Source organism: Castor canadensis, chromosome 7 (genome assembly GCF_047511655.1).
Source record: "Castor canadensis chromosome 7, mCasCan1.hap1v2, whole genome shotgun sequence".
Lineage (NCBI taxonomy): Eukaryota > Metazoa > Chordata > Mammalia > Rodentia > Castoridae > Castor > Castor canadensis.
Genome location: NC_133392.1, coordinates 140,041,575 through 140,060,915, shown reverse-complemented (window position 1 = coordinate 140,060,915; position 19,341 = coordinate 140,041,575). Strand labels below are relative to the sequence as shown.

The 19,341-nt window shown below is 39.3% G+C and overlaps 1 protein-coding gene across 5 annotated transcripts in view; it reads left to right on the top strand.

The window, feature by feature from the left end:
• Positions 1-19,341, top strand: part of Zcchc17 (zinc finger CCHC-type containing 17) — a 52,216-nt gene that overhangs the window by 1,824 nt on the left and 31,051 nt on the right. For 2 of the 5 annotated variants that reach the window (XM_020163088.2, XM_074080733.1), the window contains exons 2-4: positions 2,811-2,898; positions 8,278-8,396; positions 15,877-15,934. In XM_020163088.2, coding sequence (XP_020018677.1) covers positions 8,331-8,396; positions 15,877-15,934 — 124 coding nt within the window. In that variant the 5' untranslated portion in view covers positions 2,811-2,898; positions 8,278-8,330. Of the gene's footprint in view, positions 1-2,810; positions 2,899-8,277; positions 8,397-12,287; positions 12,368-15,876; positions 15,935-19,341 lie in introns of all 5 variants that reach the window. The other 3 variants (XM_020163086.2, XM_020163089.2, XM_074080734.1) reach the window with 2 other exon arrangements.

Sequence of the window (19,341 nt, the reverse complement as noted above, 5' to 3'; positions counted from 1 at the left end):
ACCCTAGTACCTCCATAAAGGAAAAGGGACAGAAAGGCACTGAAGGGGATGAGGGCTAGCAAGGATTCACTTGAGAGAGCAATGGAGAAGTTAAATGTATCAGAGAGAAATTGGGTTATTGATAGTATAAGATTTCTGAGAACATAAGAGTGGATGGGATCCAAAGTATAGGCAGGGGGGATCAGCTTGAGGAAGACGGACAGTTTTTCCATTTAACAGAAGGAAAGAAGGAAATGAAGGCTGTAGATGTAGGTTTTATGATTGGTATTGAAAATTAGCTCCCGTGTCATGGTTTTATTTTCTCTGTAAAGGAAGGTATAAGACTGTAGAGTAAAACAAGGCCAGAGATTTGTGAATATTGCAGAAGATTTAAAAGTCAGTGCAGTAGTGGGAGAATGAATTTATATAAGAGAAATGTAGGATTGCCAGGTACAGTTTGGGCAACATGGGAGGACCCCATCTCAATTTTTTTTTTCCAGTACTGGAATTTGAACACAGGTTCTCATGCTTGCCAGGCAGGTGCTCTACCACTTGAGGTACTTTATTGGTCCTTTTTGTGTTGGTTATTTATTTATTTTGGTGGCACTATGGTTTGAGCTCAGGGTCTTACGCCGGCAAGGCAGGCACTCTTACTGCTTCAACTGCTCCAACCACCCCTTTTTGTGTTGGGCTTCTTCAAGAGAGGGTCTCATGAACTATTTGCCTGACTGACTTTGATCTGCAGACTTCCTGATCTCTGCTTCCTGAGTAGCTAGGATTACAGGCTTGAGCCACTGTGCCTAGCCCTCGGTTTTTTTTTAAGTTGGACGTGGTAATGCACAGCTGTAATCCCAGCACTAAGGTGGTAAAGCAGGAGACCAGCTTGGGCTACATAGCAAGTTCCGGGCCAGTCTGGGCTATGAGAGCCTTTCTCATAAAAAGCAAAACAGAGCAAAAAATTTTCCCCAGCACATCAGGCTGCTTACTGTGTGCATGGAGAAAACCCATTCATGTTTGGCAAGGACTGTGAATATGGCTTGCTAAGCACATGTTCCAGCCTAGAAAGCCAAAGACTATATCCTAGATTGCCTTGCTCCTGAGATGAGATTTAATGTGGAGCAGAATTAAATGTAAAGAGAAGGAGGGTATGAGGCATCTAGCTTTGCTGACGAATATGGCAGTTAACAGTCAGTTTCTCCAGTCAACAGTTTCCTGGGTTGGTGGCTTCCTGCAGTGATAGCCATAATCCATCCATCTTTCCTTCCATTCATCCTTCCTTCCCTCCATAACTTACTTTTTTTTTTCTTCTTTTTTTTTTCAGTATTGGGTTTGAACTCAGGGTCTTGCACTTGCTAAGCAAGCACTCTACCATTTTAGACATGCCCCCAGTTCTTTTCTGCTTTTGTTATTTTTCACATAAGGTCTTATATTTTTGCCTGGGCTGGTCTCGGATTGTGATCCTCCTACGTATGCCTCCCATGTAGCTATGGTTACAGGCATTAGCACACACCCAGCCATTTTTTGATAATGGCACAGTTGGTGTTTTTGGTGGTTAGGAGTTGTTACTGGAAGTTCTGCTAAAGCCTGTTTGTGAAGTGTTTCCAATAATGTTGGATGCTCTGTGATACCTGCAATAAATCTCTTTCTGCTTCACCTAGCTACAGTGGATTCTGTTGTCTGCAGCTGTAACCTACCAGGGTAGGGTTGTTGTCAGATAGGTAATGGCAATTAATGAAACACTTAAATATTAGCTATTAATATAATATTAATTATATTAATATAATATTAATATTATAATATTAATATTAATTATATTATAATATAATATAATATTAATATTAATATATTAATATAATTAATATATTAATATAATATTAATATATTAATATTAGTCCCTTTGAAGGGACCCAACTGAAAGAAAGTATGTGGCAATCAAGTAAGTACTGGTCTTGGGGACTGGTACCAATGTTTGCCTTTTGGCAGTGCTTGGGATTGAACCCAGGGCCTCGCACATACTAGGTAAGCACTCTACCACTGAGTTATATCCCACCCCTCCACTTTTTTTTAATTTTTATTTTATTCCACCCCTCCACTTTTACACTTAATGCGTCTGTCTTTCATGTCTTTTCCTGCCTTCTTCCTATTCCTGTTCCTTGCATCTTGTCATTTTCTCGATGTGATCTTACTGGAGTTTGAAAAGGAGGAAGTATCTTATCATTACAATACAGTTTGGTGGAGTGGAGGAAAGTTGGGCCTGCAGTTAGTTCAGTATTTGTCTGTATTTGCTGACCTAGCCAACAATGCTTGGGACCCAGTTCCTTCTTCTGTATCCTTTAGACCAGAATCTATTCCCCCTTCTCTATCTGTGTGGTTTTCATACAGTAAGACAACTGTGTCTGCAACTGTACCCTACTACAGTAGGGGTGTTGCCAGATAGGTAAGCTATGAAGACAGCGTTAAAGGAGGCTTAGGATGGTGGTGGGCTGTGGAAACTAAGCTGGCTTGGAAGAACAGTGAAGAAAAAAGGAACAGCTGATAGCTTGGAAGAAAACAGAGGCTTTGTGATAATAACTTTTATACCTGCAGCATACCAGGCACCTGGAACATAAAATCAAATAGAAAATAGTCCTTGGTTTCAGGTTTGAATGAATGGATCCAGACCTGTGCATCCTAGCATCTTCACGAGCAATGTCCTAATTACCCTTCCTTTGTTCTTCCAATGATAAGACTAGTTAGTGTTAAGAGCTGTTTTCACAGAATTTAGATGTGAACTATGAATTTTTTTTTTAAAATTATTTTTGTTTATTTCTTTGTCATCATCATTATTTTAGGCAGGTTCTCACTATGTTGCCCAGGCTGGATTTGAATTGGGCTCAAGTAATCTTCTGACCGCTACCTCCCAAGTAACTGGTACTACAGGTGAGCACCAACACAGCTGGTTTCTGTGAGTTCTTTTTGAGGCAGTGTGTGAAGTAGTTAATAATGCAGGCTCTGGTGCTGGATGTGTAGTTGAGTAGTGGCACACTTGCCTAGTATGCTCAGGGCCTTGGGTTTAACTCCCAGCACTATGAGGAAAAAAAGAATGAAGGCTCTGGAGTCATTATTCTGTCTTTGCTCATATTCTAGCTAAAAGTTTGCTAACTCTCCTCAATTCAAATTCTTCTCAATGTCCTTAGAATTCTATTCAGTTAGTACTGCTAACTGACAAAAAAAAAAAAAAAATCCAAAATCCAAACTTAACATTAGCAACAAAAATCTTTTTTCTTTTTCTTATTTTTGCGGTCTTGGGGCTTGAACTCAGGGCCTTTACCTTGAGTCACTCCACCAGTCCTATTTTTTTTTTTTTTTTTTTTTTTTTTTTGGTGAGGGGTTTTTAGAGAGAGGGTCTTGTGAACTATTTGGGCTGGCTTCAAACTGTGATTTTCTTCTTCTTCTTCTTCTTTTTTTTTTTTTTTTGTGAAGGGATTTTTCAAGATAGGGTTTCAGGAACTATTTGCCCAGGTTGGCTTCAAATCACGATTCTCCTGATCTCTGCCTCCTGAGTAGCCATCAGTGCCCAGCTCTTTTTTCTTTTTTTTTGGTGGTACTGGGGTTTGAACTTAGGGCCTAACGCTTGCTAGGCAGGTACTCTTACCACTTGAGCCACTCTGCTAGCCCTAAATCTTATTTTTTAGAACAGCAAACATCTACTTTACTAAAATCATAAACCTGTTAGTGTTATATTTCAGGCTTTTCCTAAAAATGCATGCCCATTTCCTTCTTAAAGAATTGCATGGGGTTTCTCAGGCTTCTTTTCTACAGGAGGAGGAAACAGGAAAACTTTAAACTTAGCTTTTTATGCTCTCGTCACAGCATATGTATGTAAGGAACAACTTAGGTTTATTTCGGTTTTTATTGCTCTTTCCGTGACTTTGTGTGGAGAGGAACAGATAATGGAGCTCATTTAATATGTCCTAGCTGCTGGTACAGATTCTGTACCTCGCTATTGATGCTTTAAGCATCGTAGGGATAAAAAAGGAATCTTAATAGAACCATCCACCTATTCTGGGATGTGAGATGAGAGATACTGGACAGAGGGAAGGGAAGGGCTAGAGATGAAATTGCTTAGCTATGAACTAGAAGAAGCAGGATTCAACCATGCTATGAAACTTGGAATTAACCTGTTTATGAACTATATTTCAAGATCTGACAAATCAGCCTCCATTTTATGTATCCTTTCCTTCCCTTTCTCCCTTTTTTCCTTCTTCCCTCCCTCCCTCCCACCCTCCTTCCTTCTTTCCTTCCTCCTTCTCTTCCTTCTTTCCTTCCTTTTCACTGGAGTTTGAACTCTGGGCCTTGCCCATGCTAGGCAAGCACCTTACCACTTGTGCCACACCTCCAGCCTTTTTGGTTCAGTTATTTTTCAGACAGGGTGTCATGTTTTTGCCAGGGGCAAACCTCAGATCACGATCCTCCTACATATGCCTCTTTGTGTGGCTGGGATTTCAGGTGTGAACCACCATGGCTTAGCTTGTTTATTGAGATGGACTCTTGCTAACTTTTTGCCCAGGTTGACCTCAAACCATGATTTCTGTGCTAGGGTTATAGGTGTGAACCACCATGTCAGGCTCTATGTGGTTGTAATTAAAAATATACATTTCTGGCTGACCTAAGCAGAAAGGGCAAGTTTATTATAAGGATACAAGATTAGGGGCTCTATGGCATAGTCTTTGCCAAGCATGTGTGAGGACCTGGGTTTAATCTCTCATACCTTAAAAAGAGAGAGAGAGAGAGAGAGAGAGAGATTTATCTTATGGAAGCTGGGTGTGGTGTTGCACTCATTTATTCCCAGCACTTGGGAGGCTGAGGCAGGAAGATGATGTGTTCAAGGCCTACCTGGACTATATAGAGAAACCCTGTCTCAAAAACAAAGGAAAACCCAAAACAACAACAAAAAAGATTATCCTATGGAACTTGAGGACAGAGCCATTCTTGGGACATGGGAACAAGGGTTTGGAAGTCTTACAGGGTTTTCTTTCATTTCCATTTCAAGTGAAGCTGTCAGCTTAATAGATGGTTATTGTAAATCAGACTTTTTAAAAGTAGGGCAGGAAATTATCTTCTGGAAGTGAGGGGGAACAGCAGAGGTTGAGAAGAAAGCCTATGAAAATCCAAGACAATTAGAGTTTCAGGTATTACTGATATCAAGTAAAATTGGAAAGAAAAAGAAAACCAAGGACAGTGCCATTAGATTTATCTTTACCTAGCGGTGATTTGTGCAGCAGAAGAAAGGGGTATAGCTAAGAGCCACTGGATTGCCGGTTTCTTCTTTACTTAAAACCAGGAGGCTGAGCAAGAGTATCTCTAAGGTTCCTTCCACCTCTAAAGCGCTCAACCTCCCCTGAGACCTTGTTGAAAATGTACAATATCAGGTGTATCAGCTGATTGCAATTGTATACTGAATTGCAATCTGCATTTTGACACATTTCACAAATAGTTAAATAAATTTGGTGGATCTGATAATGAATTACTGTGTAGGCTTTGAAAAAAAATGTATGAGTCCTCTGGGTGGTACAAGCCTGTAATCCCAGCACTCAGAAAGCTGAAACAGGAAGATTGCAAGTTCAAGGCCAACCTGGGTAACATAGGGAGATCCCGTTTTAAAAAAAAGAAAAAAAAAAAAGGTGTGACCAGGCATCAGTGGCTTATGTCTGAAATCTTAGCTACTCCAGAGGCAGAGATCAGGAAGATCACAGTTCAAGGTTTGAGGCCAGCGATGGCAAATAGTTCTTGAGAGAGTATCTCGAAAATAATGAACACAAAAGAAAGCTGGTAGAGTGGCTGTAGGTGTAGGCCCTGAGTTCAAACTCCAATACTGAAAAAAAAAAAAAAAGCCTGAAAAGGGGCTAAGGATGTAGCTCAGTGGCAGAGCACCTGCCTAGCATGCTCAAATCCCTAGGATCAATCCCTAGCACTGAGAAGAAAAGAAAATCCTGAAGACTATAAACCAAATTGAATTATGGGCAGTATTTTTTTTTTTCATTATTAAGGTATTGTCTGAACTAAAATGAGCAAGTGTGTTTTAATTTTATCAGGAAAAAGTGAGCTCTCCTTGTTCTTTCTGAAGTCACTTCAGGTTTTTAAGAAAATCTTTATTTTTTTTTATATAATTGTTTTGAGGGTTCATTGTGACATTTACAAAAGTTCTTACAGTATATCATAGTTGAATTCATTCACTCATTCTCCTTTATCCTCCCCTCTCTGTCACCTCAGATTTAACTCCTAGCATGATGGCTAAGAGTATGGACTCTGTGGTTTGACAAAGTTTGACTCTACCATTTACTGGCTTTTTCTTTTTTGGAGACTGGATCTTACTATGTAACCTAAGCTAGCTTTCAACTCATGATCCTCCTGCCTCCGTTTCCTAAGTGCTGGGATTACTGGTATTACAGGAGCATGCCACCATGCCAGGTTTCATTTGCTGACTTTCTCACCTAATCTTAGTAGTTTAGCCACTGGAAGCTTTGATTTTTTTTTTTTTAATCATACATGCATACAATGTTTGGGTCATTTTTCCCCCCTTCCCCCGCCCCCTCCCTTCCCCACCCACCCACCCTAACCCCTTGCTACCAGGCAGAAACTATTTTGCCCTTATCTCTAATTTTGTTGAAGAGAGAGTATAAGCAATAATAGGAAGGACCAAGGGTTTTTGCTAGTTGAGATAAGGATAGCTGCTATACAGGGAGTTGACTCGTATTGCTTTCCTGTACATGTATGTTACCTTCTAAGTTAATTCTTCTTGAACTAACCTTTTCTCTAGTTCCTGGTCCCCTTCTCCTATTGGCCTCAGTTGCTTTAAAGTATCTGCTCTAGTTTCTCTGCATTGAGGGCAACAAATGCATCTAGATTTTTGGTTGTCTTATCTATCCTCATACCTTCCTTGTGTGTTCTCACTTTATCATGTGATCAAAGTCCAGTCCCCTTGTTGTGTTTGCCCTTGATCTAATGTCTGCATATGATGGAGAACATACTATTTTTGGTCTTTTGGGCCAGGCTAACCTCACTCAGAATGATGTTCTCCAGTTCCATCCATTTACCTGTGAATGATAACATTTCATTCTTCTTCATGGCTACATAAAATTCCATTGTGTATAAATACCACATTTTCTTAATCCATTGGTCAGTAGTGAGGCATCTTGGCTGTTTCCATAACTTGGCTATTGTGAATAGTGCTACAATAAACATGGGTGTGCAGGTGCCTCTGGAGTAACCTGTGTCACATTCTTTTGGGTATATCCCCAAGAGTGGTATTGCTGGATCATATGGTAGATCAATGTTTAGATTTTTAAGAAGCCTCCAAATTCTTTTTCCAGAGTGGTTGATTTTCTTAATATAATGTAATGTAATTATAGTAGAACCAACAGTTTTTTGAAGATTAAATGAGATACTACATGTCCAGGCTTAGCATGGTACTGGGACATAGTAAGTGCTTGAGAAATATTAAGTTTTTTACTGTAATACCTTGTTTTGAGATCCAGGCACACATACTCCCTCCTTTCCCAAAAGTCTTCCCCTGGCAAAAGAATATCAACAATGGTAATAAAAAGAACAAAACGCAGCCAGGTGTGGTGATCATTCCTGTAGTTTCAACTATTAACTCAGGAGGATGAGGCAGGAGGATTGGTGGAGCCCAGGAATTCAGCACTAGTGCAGGGCCAGCCTGAGCAATATAACTAGATTTCATCTCAAAACAAAACAAAACAAAAAACCAGTAGTTTAAAAGGTAAATAACAAATTGAAAAGAAATGAAGCAGGTGCTGGTGGCTCTCTCCTATAATCCTTGCTCCTTAGAGGCTGAGATCAGGAGGATTATGGTTGGAGGCCAGCCCAGGGAAAGAGTTTGTGAGACTCCATATCTAAAATAACCAGAGCAAAATAGATTGGAGGTGTGGCTCAAATGATAGAGCGCCTGCTTTGCAACCATGAAGCCTTAAGTTCAAATCCCAGTTCTGCCAAAAAGAAGAAAACAAAACAAAATGAAATGAGGTCAAGATTTGCAAAACTCTCCATGGTTTGAATACAAAAGAGATTTGGATAAAAGTACATGGTGTTCAGTCTAATGGTATTATTTTTTAGAAGCTAGACATGAAGTATCTGCACATTTGGTTTTTTTTTGTTCTTTGAGGTACTGCTGATCTAACCTAGGGCTTCATGCATCATGCTAGGCAGGTGCTCTGCCACTCGGCTATACCAAAAGCCCCACTGATGTCTTCTTCAATGCAGATGTCTCTCTAATTGTTTTCTATTTCTTTGTGACAGGACACTTGAATTAACTGTCAGAAGAGAAATGGAAGAACCATAGAACATTAAGGATGAATTCGGGAAGGCCTGAGACCATGGAAAACTTGCCTGCACTCTACACTATTTTCCAAGGAGAGGTATTTGTTTTGCACTTTGAAACCTTCCCCCCCCATCCCCCATTTATAGTGTATTAAGAATAGATTGAGAAAAAGACTAGATTAAGGGTGAGTAAAGAAAACAAAACAAGTTTAAAAAAAGGAAGAATAGATGGTGAAGACTGTCTTGAGCATTATGGTTTAAATGGGAAGGCCATGGAGCATTCGGTGACCACATGCACTTTCTCCATGCTATACACGTTAACTGCATGCTTGACGTCTTCATTTGGGTGTCTTGTAGCATCTCTAACTTGTGTTTTAAACTGACTTTTGAAGTTTTTTTCCACCAAGTCCGTTTCTTTTCTAGCCTTTTCTATTTCAGCAAATGGAACTTTCTATCCATTCAGGTATCCAAGCTAGAAATCTGGGCATTATTCTTGATTTCACTTTTTGATTTGATCTTAATTTTTTCTTCCTTACAGTCCATCCATAAGTTTTTTTTAAACATTTTTATTAGCATACAACAGTACAGGAGGTCTCACTGTGACATTTCCAAATGTGCTTGCAATGCATTTTCCCTCATTCCTCTCTCCCTCATCCATAGTCTTAATTTTTTTTAATTTAAAAGTCTCAATTTTAATCTCTAGTCTATATTTTCTTTTTTGTTTATTTCTTTTTCTTTCTGCTAGGCAAGTACTCTACCACTTGAGCTGTGGTCCTAGCTCCAGTCTGTATACTTCTTTATCACCTTGGCACCCCATTGGTTCAAGCTCTTCATCTCTTGCTTGGCCCTTATCAGAACCCCTGCGTATATTGTAGACCCTCTTCAGTCTGTTCTTCACATTGGATCAGAATTACATTTTAAAAATAGATTGGAGGGATGTGGCTCGGTGGTAGAATGCTTGACTAGTATGCAAGAGGCCCCAGATTTGACCCCAATAATGTGGTCAGCCCTAAAATAGATTTGGCATGCTGCCTTCTCACAGCTCTTTATAGGCTTCTCAATTTACTTGAATGTAAGCTCATTTTTGTGACCCTTCCATTTCTTGGCCTTGTCTACTCTGACAATGTTGTATTGTTCTACTCTGCTCATGCTCCAGCCACACTGGCTTCCTTACAGCTCTTAACTTTCTCAGCTTACTTTCTTTTCAAGACTTTTGCATACACTGTTTGTCTTAGTCCATTTGTGCTGTTACAACAAAATATCTGGGACTAGATAATTTATAAAGAACAAAAATTCATCTTGGTGGCAGAGTGGCTCAGCGAGCACAAGACCCTGAATTCAACCCCCAGAACGGCCCTCCCCACCAGTTTTCTTGATCTCTCACAATTCTGGAGGCTGGGAAGCCTAAAATTAAAATGTGAACTGGTTTGGTACATGGTGAGGGATGGTCTCTGCTTCCATGATGTTGCCTTATTGCTGCATCCTGCTTTTTTATAAGGTACTCATGAGGGAAGAGCCCTCACAACTTTGTCACCTCCTATGATGGTTTGGTTCTGAAAGTTCAAGTCTCTTGTGTTCAAGGTTTGGTCCCCAGTGTGGCAGTGTTCACAGGTAGGGCTTTTGAGAAGTATCTGATCACAAGAGCTCTGACCTCGTATATAGATTAATCCATCAGTGGGTTAATAATTTGGTGAGCTATTGGGAGGTGATGGAAACTTAGGAGGTGGGACCTAGGTAAGGCTGTGGGTCCTTAGGGACATGCCCTTGGGGGCTATGTCTTGCCCCTGTCCTTTCTTTCTCTTCGTCTTTGCTTCCTAACTGCCATCAGGTAAACAACTCTGCTCTACCACACCTTCCTTGCTGGGATGTTCTTCCTTGCCAAAGGCACAAATGACCATGGACCGAAACCTCTGAAACTGAGCCAAAATAAATTTTTCCTTCTTTTAGGTTATTTATTTTAGGTATTTTGAGACAGCAATAGAAAGCTGACAAATATATCTCCTAAAGGCTCCACCTCTTAAATCTATTGCATTGAGTATTCAGTTTCTGTGTGAATTTTGGTGAATGTACAACCATTCAGACCACTTTGTGAATGAGATCAATGCCCTTAAAAAAGGATTTCAAGAGAGTTACCTGGCCTTTTTAACCTGTCCCTTTTATCTTGTGAGGACACGGAGTTCCTTCACTCTGGAGGACACAGCAACAAGGTGTGATCTTGAAAGTAGAGAGTGGGCCCTATCACCAAATCTGTGCTTTGATTTTGAACTTCCCACCTCCAGAACTGTGAGCCATATGTTTCTATTATAAATTATCCAGGTTATGGTATTTTGTTATAGCAATATGAACCAACTAAGATACTGTTCCTTCTAGTCACCCACTTTCCCACTAACTTCTTTTAGTCCTCAGTCCTAATGTCATTTTCTCAAAGACCTTAACCTACCATAAATAAATAGGTCCAGCCTTTATTTAATTATGTACTTGTTTAATATCTCCCTTCCTCATAAGACACTAAGCTCTATGAGGGCAGACTGTTTTATTGTACATTTCAGTTTCAGGTAGATAGGTAGAAAATAGTAAAAGCTTGATATATTTGGTGACTGACTAAATGATTGATCTTTAGGGGAAAGACGTGTGTGCAGACACATCCTGGATTCTGGTCCTAGCTCTTTTATTTACTGATATGTGATCCTTGAGACTGTCATTTAATATCTTTGAGCCTGTTTTCTCATTTGTTAAATGGTTATAACTACTTCTGTACTATTACTGTGATGAGTAAAAATAAGGTATCTATAAAAATGATAGACATGAATTCTTTAATGATGTCTCACTCTTTTGGTTTTTTTTTGTTGTTGTTTGTTTGTTTGTTTTGTAGTGCTGGGGATTCTCTCCTCTTAAAGTGAGAGTAAAGCCCCAAAATGGTTTTTAGTGTCTTATGCGTGCCTGCAGTATTTTAAATATACCATTCTTCTGGCATTTATACCTTATGATTGACAAAAATTTTACGTCCTAATAATGTGTGAGGTCTTTGAGGATACACTGTGCTCTTGTCAGTCAGTTATGTATAATTGAGTGGCTCTTGACATCTGTTAAGTTGATCCCAACTTGTAATGTAGCAGTCAAGCTACAAAGAATAGTAACTCAGCCAGGCATGGTGATGCATTCCTATAATACTAGCACTTGAGAGGCTGAGGCAGTAGTATTTCAAGTTCAAGGTCAGCCCAGGCTATATAGTGAGACCCTAGTAACATTCTGACAAATAGCAAACAACTCTGTTCTTTTTTCTTATTTTCAAAGTGGATAGTGAGGTACCAGAGGTCAGAAAAAGTATGTAGTGACACTGGAGGTAAAATTGATTTTTTTCTGGTCATGAAGCCCTCCCTTGTCAGGTGCTGCACAGAAAAAGAGTGGTCTGCCCTCTGTAGGCTGACTCAGATTTCTAAGGTGGTTCCTGACCTGCAGTTTTTTCTTACCTGAGATGGGCCTTGAATTAGTGTAGGTTTTATATATTACCACCAGAAAGGATGGTCTGAGAAAATGTTCAGTGAGAACTTTTAGTTCTAATTTGCTATTTTAGGAGCACACTTTGTAAAAGGATACTTTAGAAATGACTTGGAATTAGGGAAAGACAAATTTCATGATAAACTGGAAACAAGAAACTTACTTACAAAATATCATCCAAGAGACTAGAGGCGTGGCTCAAGTAGTAGAATGTCTGCTTTGCAGAATATCATTCAGTGAACATTTAGTAAGTGCCTAATATTTACAAGGAAGACCAGTTACATTAAAATGAAAAAAAAAAAAAGCTGAGAGCCTATGTATATTAGTGCTTCTATCATTCTGAACACAGTATTCAATAACAATTGAATTGCTCCAACACATTTACTCCTTTTGATGGATAGGGAAATGCTTCTCAGGAGTTAAGTAATCACCCAATGATTAATAAAGGGCAAAACTGGGATTCTAAATGTCTTCATGTCTACTTTCTGCAGCTGGGATTGTCATTAATACATGGAGGAACCAAAAGACCTGTGAGAGAATTCATTTGACTGAGTTGAGGAACAGGAGGAAGGTAGATGATAGATCTGGTTGTTCTTCAGTTTTATTTGTGTAATTCTGTTACAGCATTTTCTATAGTCTGTCATATCATTTTTACTTGTATATGTGTCTTCTCATAGATTGTGAGTTACTAGAGGGCAGGGACTGTGGTTATCTCATATCTTGGTAACTACTTCATACTCATTTTAAAATAGGCTGCACATCTCTCTTTTGTAAAGTTATTACTTCACAATACTTGGCATGGTATCTTGCATATAGTAGGTGCTGTGTAAATATTGGAATAAAATCGTACCCCAGCCTTGTAGAAATTGGAAGTAGAGCTCATATCTTAGCAGTCCTTTTCTTAACTGGCTTAATGGGGGTTGGGGGAGGGCAGTGACTGAATAGCTGAGAAGCCAGCACTCTTCCTTTTGTTATCCTCAGAGACATCTTGTTGCTAGTATTTATGAAGCGTGGTAGGGGTACAATCACAGCAGTGTGAGTTGATATTTGGCTCAGCCTCACCATAGGCAAAGAAATGCAGAGGGGAGATTGATGTTGATGAGCTAGAAATATCATTATACTAGAAGTTAGAAAGTTTGTTTTCTTTCTTTTGTGTTTGTTTTTCTGAGACAGGCTCTCTTCCTATGTAGCCCAGGCTGGCCTTAAGCTTGTGATCCTTCTGCGTCAGGCTCCTGAGTGCTGGGATTACAGCTGTGCACCATCGTGGCTGTTCTGCTTTCTAACTTTGTGACTTTGAACAAATACCTTATGTTTTTCAGCCTCAAATTCATCATTTACATTATGGGGAGAACAAATTTCAAGGCCATTGCTACCTCTAATCTGAAGATGGGAAGTTAATTTTACCTAAGACCTGAATTCAGTTGAGATAATTACTGAATTTTTTCCCCTGAGCCATTTGAGTAATTATTCTTGGGACACCAGGCAGACTGTGTGATCATCTACAGCAGGTGGCATCCTGTTAATTTCAACTGAGTATACCCTAGGAGACATAGCGATAGAAACACCTGGTATTGGAAAAAGGCGAGAATCCCTTTTCTTAACTGAACAGTTGATTGCTTCTCTTCTGGAACACATTAACCTTTCCTTTTGGGAGAGCCCAAATTAAGGTCTGTTATTACCTCTAAAGACTATAATGGAGCTTAAAAAGTGATTGAAAAGTGAGATTGTCTTAATTTACAGCAGCAAGGTGATTTGGGCTTTAACTTCCAGATGCTACTGTTAAGTTTGTTAGTTATGTTCCTTAATAATATCATTTACACAACCTGAGACTCCTTAGCCCTTTTTCTAGAATCCTGAAGCAAAAGTCAGTCAATGTGCTTTTGGTTGGTCCAGAAAAAAGGAATATGGTCTTGTTTTAAAGTCCTTCTTCGTTGCCTTGAGTTTTAAGTATCTACTTGATTATCCTCTTTCTTTGGGGCTGTTTGTCCTTGCTTCAGCATAGCTTGTTCACCAGTGGAAAACAGAAGTTTAGAACTTCTGTGTTGTAACCCATTCTTCATGCTGTGTCTTGGAAATCAGTTCAGGTCCTCTATCTCAGTATCCCCATTTAAGAATGAGAAAAATGAAAGTTTTTAATTCTTTTTCCATCTTACATTGAAGTGAGTAATGATGATACTTAAAATCAGTCACTGAACTAGAAGGAGGTTCAGGGTCTGTGCCTAGCTTGTATCTAAATTGTATACTTTTCTACCAGTTGCTAAATCTTTTTGTGCTTTACTGTCTTGGGCTATAAATAAAAAGCTGCACATTATTGGATGTATGTTGTGTGCCAGATACTAGTGCCAGGCACTTTTATGTACAATATTTGTTATCTGTGGCACCAAAATGAGAATAAATGGGAGCTTAGGCAGTGAAAGGCAGGTTGTATTCAATATTCCACAGGTAGGAAATGGCAGAGCTAGGATTAGAAGCCACATAGCCACATCTTTTAGGCTGGAGGTATGACTCAAGTAGTAGAGTGCCTGCCTAGCAAGCCGGAAGTCCTGAGTTCAAATCCCAGTACTGCCAAGGAAAAAAAGTCACATCTTTTGCTTCAAAGCCTGTGTTCTTTCTACACATAGACTATTCTACCCATACGCAACATAGGAACCTATCATATATATGTCCTGGGATTGTTGCCAGGAGCAGATAGGATACCAGATATTACAATGCTTTGGCCATTAGAATTTTAAAGGGAACCCAAGAGCAGCTGTATTGTAGTTAGGATTCAGAGTTCGAAATCCAGTTCTGCTATTTGCTAGCTTTGGACCTTCAGTAAATTACCTCATCTCTCCATGTACCAGTTATTATCTGTTGAATGAAAATAACAGTGCCAACTTCATACAGAGTCCCGAGGATTTTTAATGCCAGTTCTGCATTTAGCGAGTGTTGAGTGTGTACTGGTGAAGAGCACATAGCAGGGACTGTCTTGTCCAGTATACTTATGTTTGTTATGTGACGCTCAAACAGTAGTTGCTCAAGATGAAACAGCCAACTAAAAGCATTGCAAAGAACAAATTTTACACATGTAAGACTATTAAATATTTTGTAAATATTAATGAACTTAGTGATGAATATAGTATATAGTGACAACATTAATCCTAATCCACAGGTTGAGGGGTAGACTAGAAGATTAAGGTGAAAGAAAAGAGAGCCTGGGATAATAGTTCATCTGGCAGGGTTTCTGGGCCTTTCATCACTAACATCTATTGCTTGTTCATTACATAAAATCTTAAGCCTCTAACCTTCTCCATGGTAGGTCAACTCTACAAAAGACCTGGGGACAACTCTTTTTCTCTCTGATTACATCTTTTCAGGTTCTGTCAGATGTCTGTGTATTGACTTTTTCTCTAATTGTCTCAATAAAACATAAGAGTGGGATTGAAAGACAGCAGGCTGTGGTCTGGTTGAAGTTTAGAAAACAGATGCTCCACACAATCCATCCCAAACTAGTCAAGTTCTCTGTATTGTGATGAGGGCCTCGGTCCCAGATGATGTAAAATATAACTTTATTACCTGGTTTCTGCTGCTTGTTCCTTTTGTTCATTAAACTTTAATGCTTTTGATAGATGTGAAATTTGGGCCTTCCTAGTTTATCATCATACCATATGAGAACACTCCAGTTTCACAAGTATTTTTAATGCATACACATACATCTGTTGGTCTAAAAAGACTTTTTTTTTTGGGCAGTACTGGGATTTGAACTCTGGGCCTTAGACTTGCTAGGCATGCTTTCTTCAATTTGATCCATATCCCCAGCAGTCTGCATTTTAAAAAGAACTGAAAGAGGGTGGGGGGTGTGGCTTATGTGGTAGAGCACCTGCCTAGCAAGGGGAAGGCCTTGGTTCAAATCTTACTACTGCCAAAAACAAAAAACAAACAAACAAAAAAACCCAGTGTCTAACAGAACATCACTTTTAGGCAGTTTGATAATAGACAGAGACAAGTCAGTACCAAATACAAGTTCAGGGAGACTAGGTTAAATGTTGTAGAAGAAAGAGTCTCATTTGTACAACATAGATTTTTTTTTTTGTCTTTTAGGTTGCCATGGTGACAGACTATGGAGCCTTTATCAAAATCCCAGGATGTCGGAAGCAAGGTAAGAGACTAAACTTGAAATTCAGCCCTCCCATTTCACTTTCTTTGCTATAACCCCACCACATCCTAATTGTGGGATCTACATTTTTCAGAGAGTTTTGGGCTTTTTTGTTATATTTTGTTTTTAGTGTAGTGGTATAAATACAGATGAGTGGTGACTGCTTATTTTTAGTAGGTTCTTTTTTGTGTATGCTGGGTTGATTGAACCCAAGGGTGTATGCATGCTAAGCACATGCTCTGCCACCGAGCTATACCCCTAACCCATTTAGCAGGTCTTAAATCAGAAGAATGGTACTCTTATTTTTTTGTTTGCTTTGTTTTGTTGGTGGTGCTGGAGATTAAACCCAGGACATTGTGCATGCTAGGAAGCACTCTACCACTGAGTAAGAATGCTGCTCTCTGACTTGGGGAAATGGTTGAGGTACAGCTAATTGGATTTACTTCTGGAACCAACTCCTCCTAGGCTTCCTGTGCCTCTAGGCAAGTCACCTGACCTCTTTGGGCATAGGAATTTGCATGTGGCAAGCTACTTCTCTATGGCTGACCTTGTGAGTGTTCCAGATTAGCATGTGAAATAGAAACAGTATTATTTTAGAGCTGTAGTCTTCCTGGACAGAGGGACACATACATGTAATCCCAACAGTCTGGAGGCTTAGGCATGAGGATCAAGAGTTGGAGGCCAGCCTGGGCTACATAGTGAGATCCTGTCTCAAAAACAACACTAACAAAAAATAAAGGAAAAAAAAAGTCTTGCTATGTTGCTCAGGCTGACCTCAAATTCCTAGGCCCAAGTGATCCTCCCACCTCAGCTTCCTGAGTAGCTAGGATTACAGGTATATGCCACTACCCCTGCTCCCAATGTGCATGCGTGTGTGTACTGGCAGGGGTGGGTAGGTAAAATGTTTTTAAATTTTCTTCATAAAGAGATAGCTGTTAGACATTTTTGGAGAATCTATCTCACATCTATAATCTTATTTCTCAAAGTAATTGCTTGAAGTACTAAAGTTGGGTTCCACAGACTGGTGGCCTGCCCAAAGTGATGTAGCTAGGAAATGTGTATAACTAAGACTAGAACCAAAGCCTTCTGAGTGCAAACCAACTGAGCGTTCTGCTTTATCACACTGCTGGTAGACCCAGAGACTCATCTTGCCAACTTCTTATGTTTCCTAACTCCTTAGATTTATTTAAGATATTAACATAAAAAAATTAACCATAGAAGGACTAGAAGAAAATATAGAAGAATATTTCACTACATAGAAGTAAAAAATGTAATTATAAAAATCATGGCCTGACGGTGTGACCCAAGCAGTACAGCATTTGACTAGCAAGCATGAGGCCCTGTGCCTCATGTACCACTCAAAAAAATCATCATAAGGAAAGTTAAGGTGGGAAAAATAATTTGCTGTACAATTAATAATAGGCTAATAATAAAAGGGAAAGTAGGAAAAGGGGCCAAAGATAGGAAAACACATCTCACAGGAGGAAAAATATATCATTTGATCATTATATTAAAAGGTACTCATTTTCAGTATTAATTAAAAAGTAACTGAGAACTAAAGACTAGAGGCATGGCTTAAGTGGTAGAGCTCTTGCCTAGCAAGCATGAAGCTCTGAGTTCAAACCCCAGTACCGCCAAAAACAAACAAAAAACTGGAGTATAATGGAATACCACTCAGAAATTAAAAGGAGTGAGAATGAAGTATTGATATGTGCAGCAACGTGGATTGATCCAGATAATTAAACTAAGTGAAAAAAGCTAATCCCAAACGGTTGTGTACCCTTTATAATTCCACTTATGGAACATTCTTTTTAAAAATGTTGAGGCTGACAGAGTGGCTCAGACAATAGAGCACCTGCTTATCAAGCATGAGGCCCTGAGTCCAAACCCCAGTGCCACAGAAAAATTAAAAATATTATTGATGAATAATTCACACAGTACATGTTTTACCCACTAAAAGTGTACCGATAGATGGTTTTTGGTATATTCAGAGTCTATCCATCGCAATCTAAGAACATTTTTTTGTCTTTAGAGTGAGACCCTGGGCCCATGAGCAGTCACTCCAAATTCTCTCTAGCTTTTAGCAACCACCAATCTACACTGTCTCTCTATATGTTTGCAGATTCTGCCCAATTCTTATAAAATGGAATCATACAGTGTGTGGTCTTTCATGACTGCGGTCTTTCACGTAGCTTAATGTTTTCAGGGTTCACCTGTTTTGTCCGTGTATTTCATTTCTTTCTATTGCCATTCCAAGTCATTTCATTGCAGTTTCACCAGTTGATGGATAGTAGGTTTGTTTCCACTTTTTTACTTATGAATAATGATAACTATGAACATTTGTATACAGGTTTTTGTGTGAATAGGTACTTTCATTTTTGTTAGGTGAATACCTAAAGAGTAGAATTGCAGGGTCGTATGGTGTTTGAAGAAGTGCCTAATTGTCTTTCTAAACTGCATCATTTTATCTTTTCTCTGTGGTTTTGCCAGACATGTAATTCTCTTTTGGAGTATAGCCCTCCTAGTGAGTATGAAGTATCTCATGTGCTTTTGATTTACATTTCCCTGATGTCTAATGATGTTGGGCTTCTTTTCATGTGTTTATTAGCTATTTGTATATCCTCTTTGGAGAAATGACTGCTCAAATCCTTTGCCTTTTTTAAATTGAGTGATTTTTTTTTGTTGTTGCTAAATTGTATACTAATTCCATATCAAATATATAATTTGCAAAGTAATTTTTTTTTTTTTTGGGTGGGACTGGGGTTTGAACTCGGGGTTTCATGCTTGCAAAGCAGGCACTCTACTGCTTGAGCCACACTTCCAGTCAATTTTTCTGTTTATTTTGGGGATGGAGTCTCTCAAACTATTTGCCTGGGCTCCCCTCAAACCTTGATCCTCTCAATCTCAGCCTCCCAAGTAGCTGTGATTACAGGTGTGAGCCACCAGCACCTGGCTTCCAAAGCAAATATTATTATGTAATGTTCTTGAAATGATAAAGTTCTATAAAATGAGGGCAAATCAGTTATTAGCAGAGATTGAGGAGGAGGTAGGAGTGGTATGTGAAGAAAGTGGTAGCATGCAGGATCCTCGTGATGGTGGACCTGTTCTGTGTTTTGACTGTGGTGGTTGATTGTACAAATGAATACAGGTAAAACTGGGGAAATCTGAGTAAGACTCAGGATTGTATCTAAGATGTTTTTTCCAACACCAACTAATTCTTCAGTTGTCTGACTCTGATGTCAATTGGTTGTCTAAGCAGTTTAATTTAGTTCCAACATTATTGGTTGTTAGTATCAGATTCCACACATTTAAGGGCTCAGACACTTAAGACTGATGCTAGTCCCACGTATCGAGTCCTCAGGTTGTCTACACCTTGTCTCATGTGGCTACAATTTGGGGGTACCCCGCCA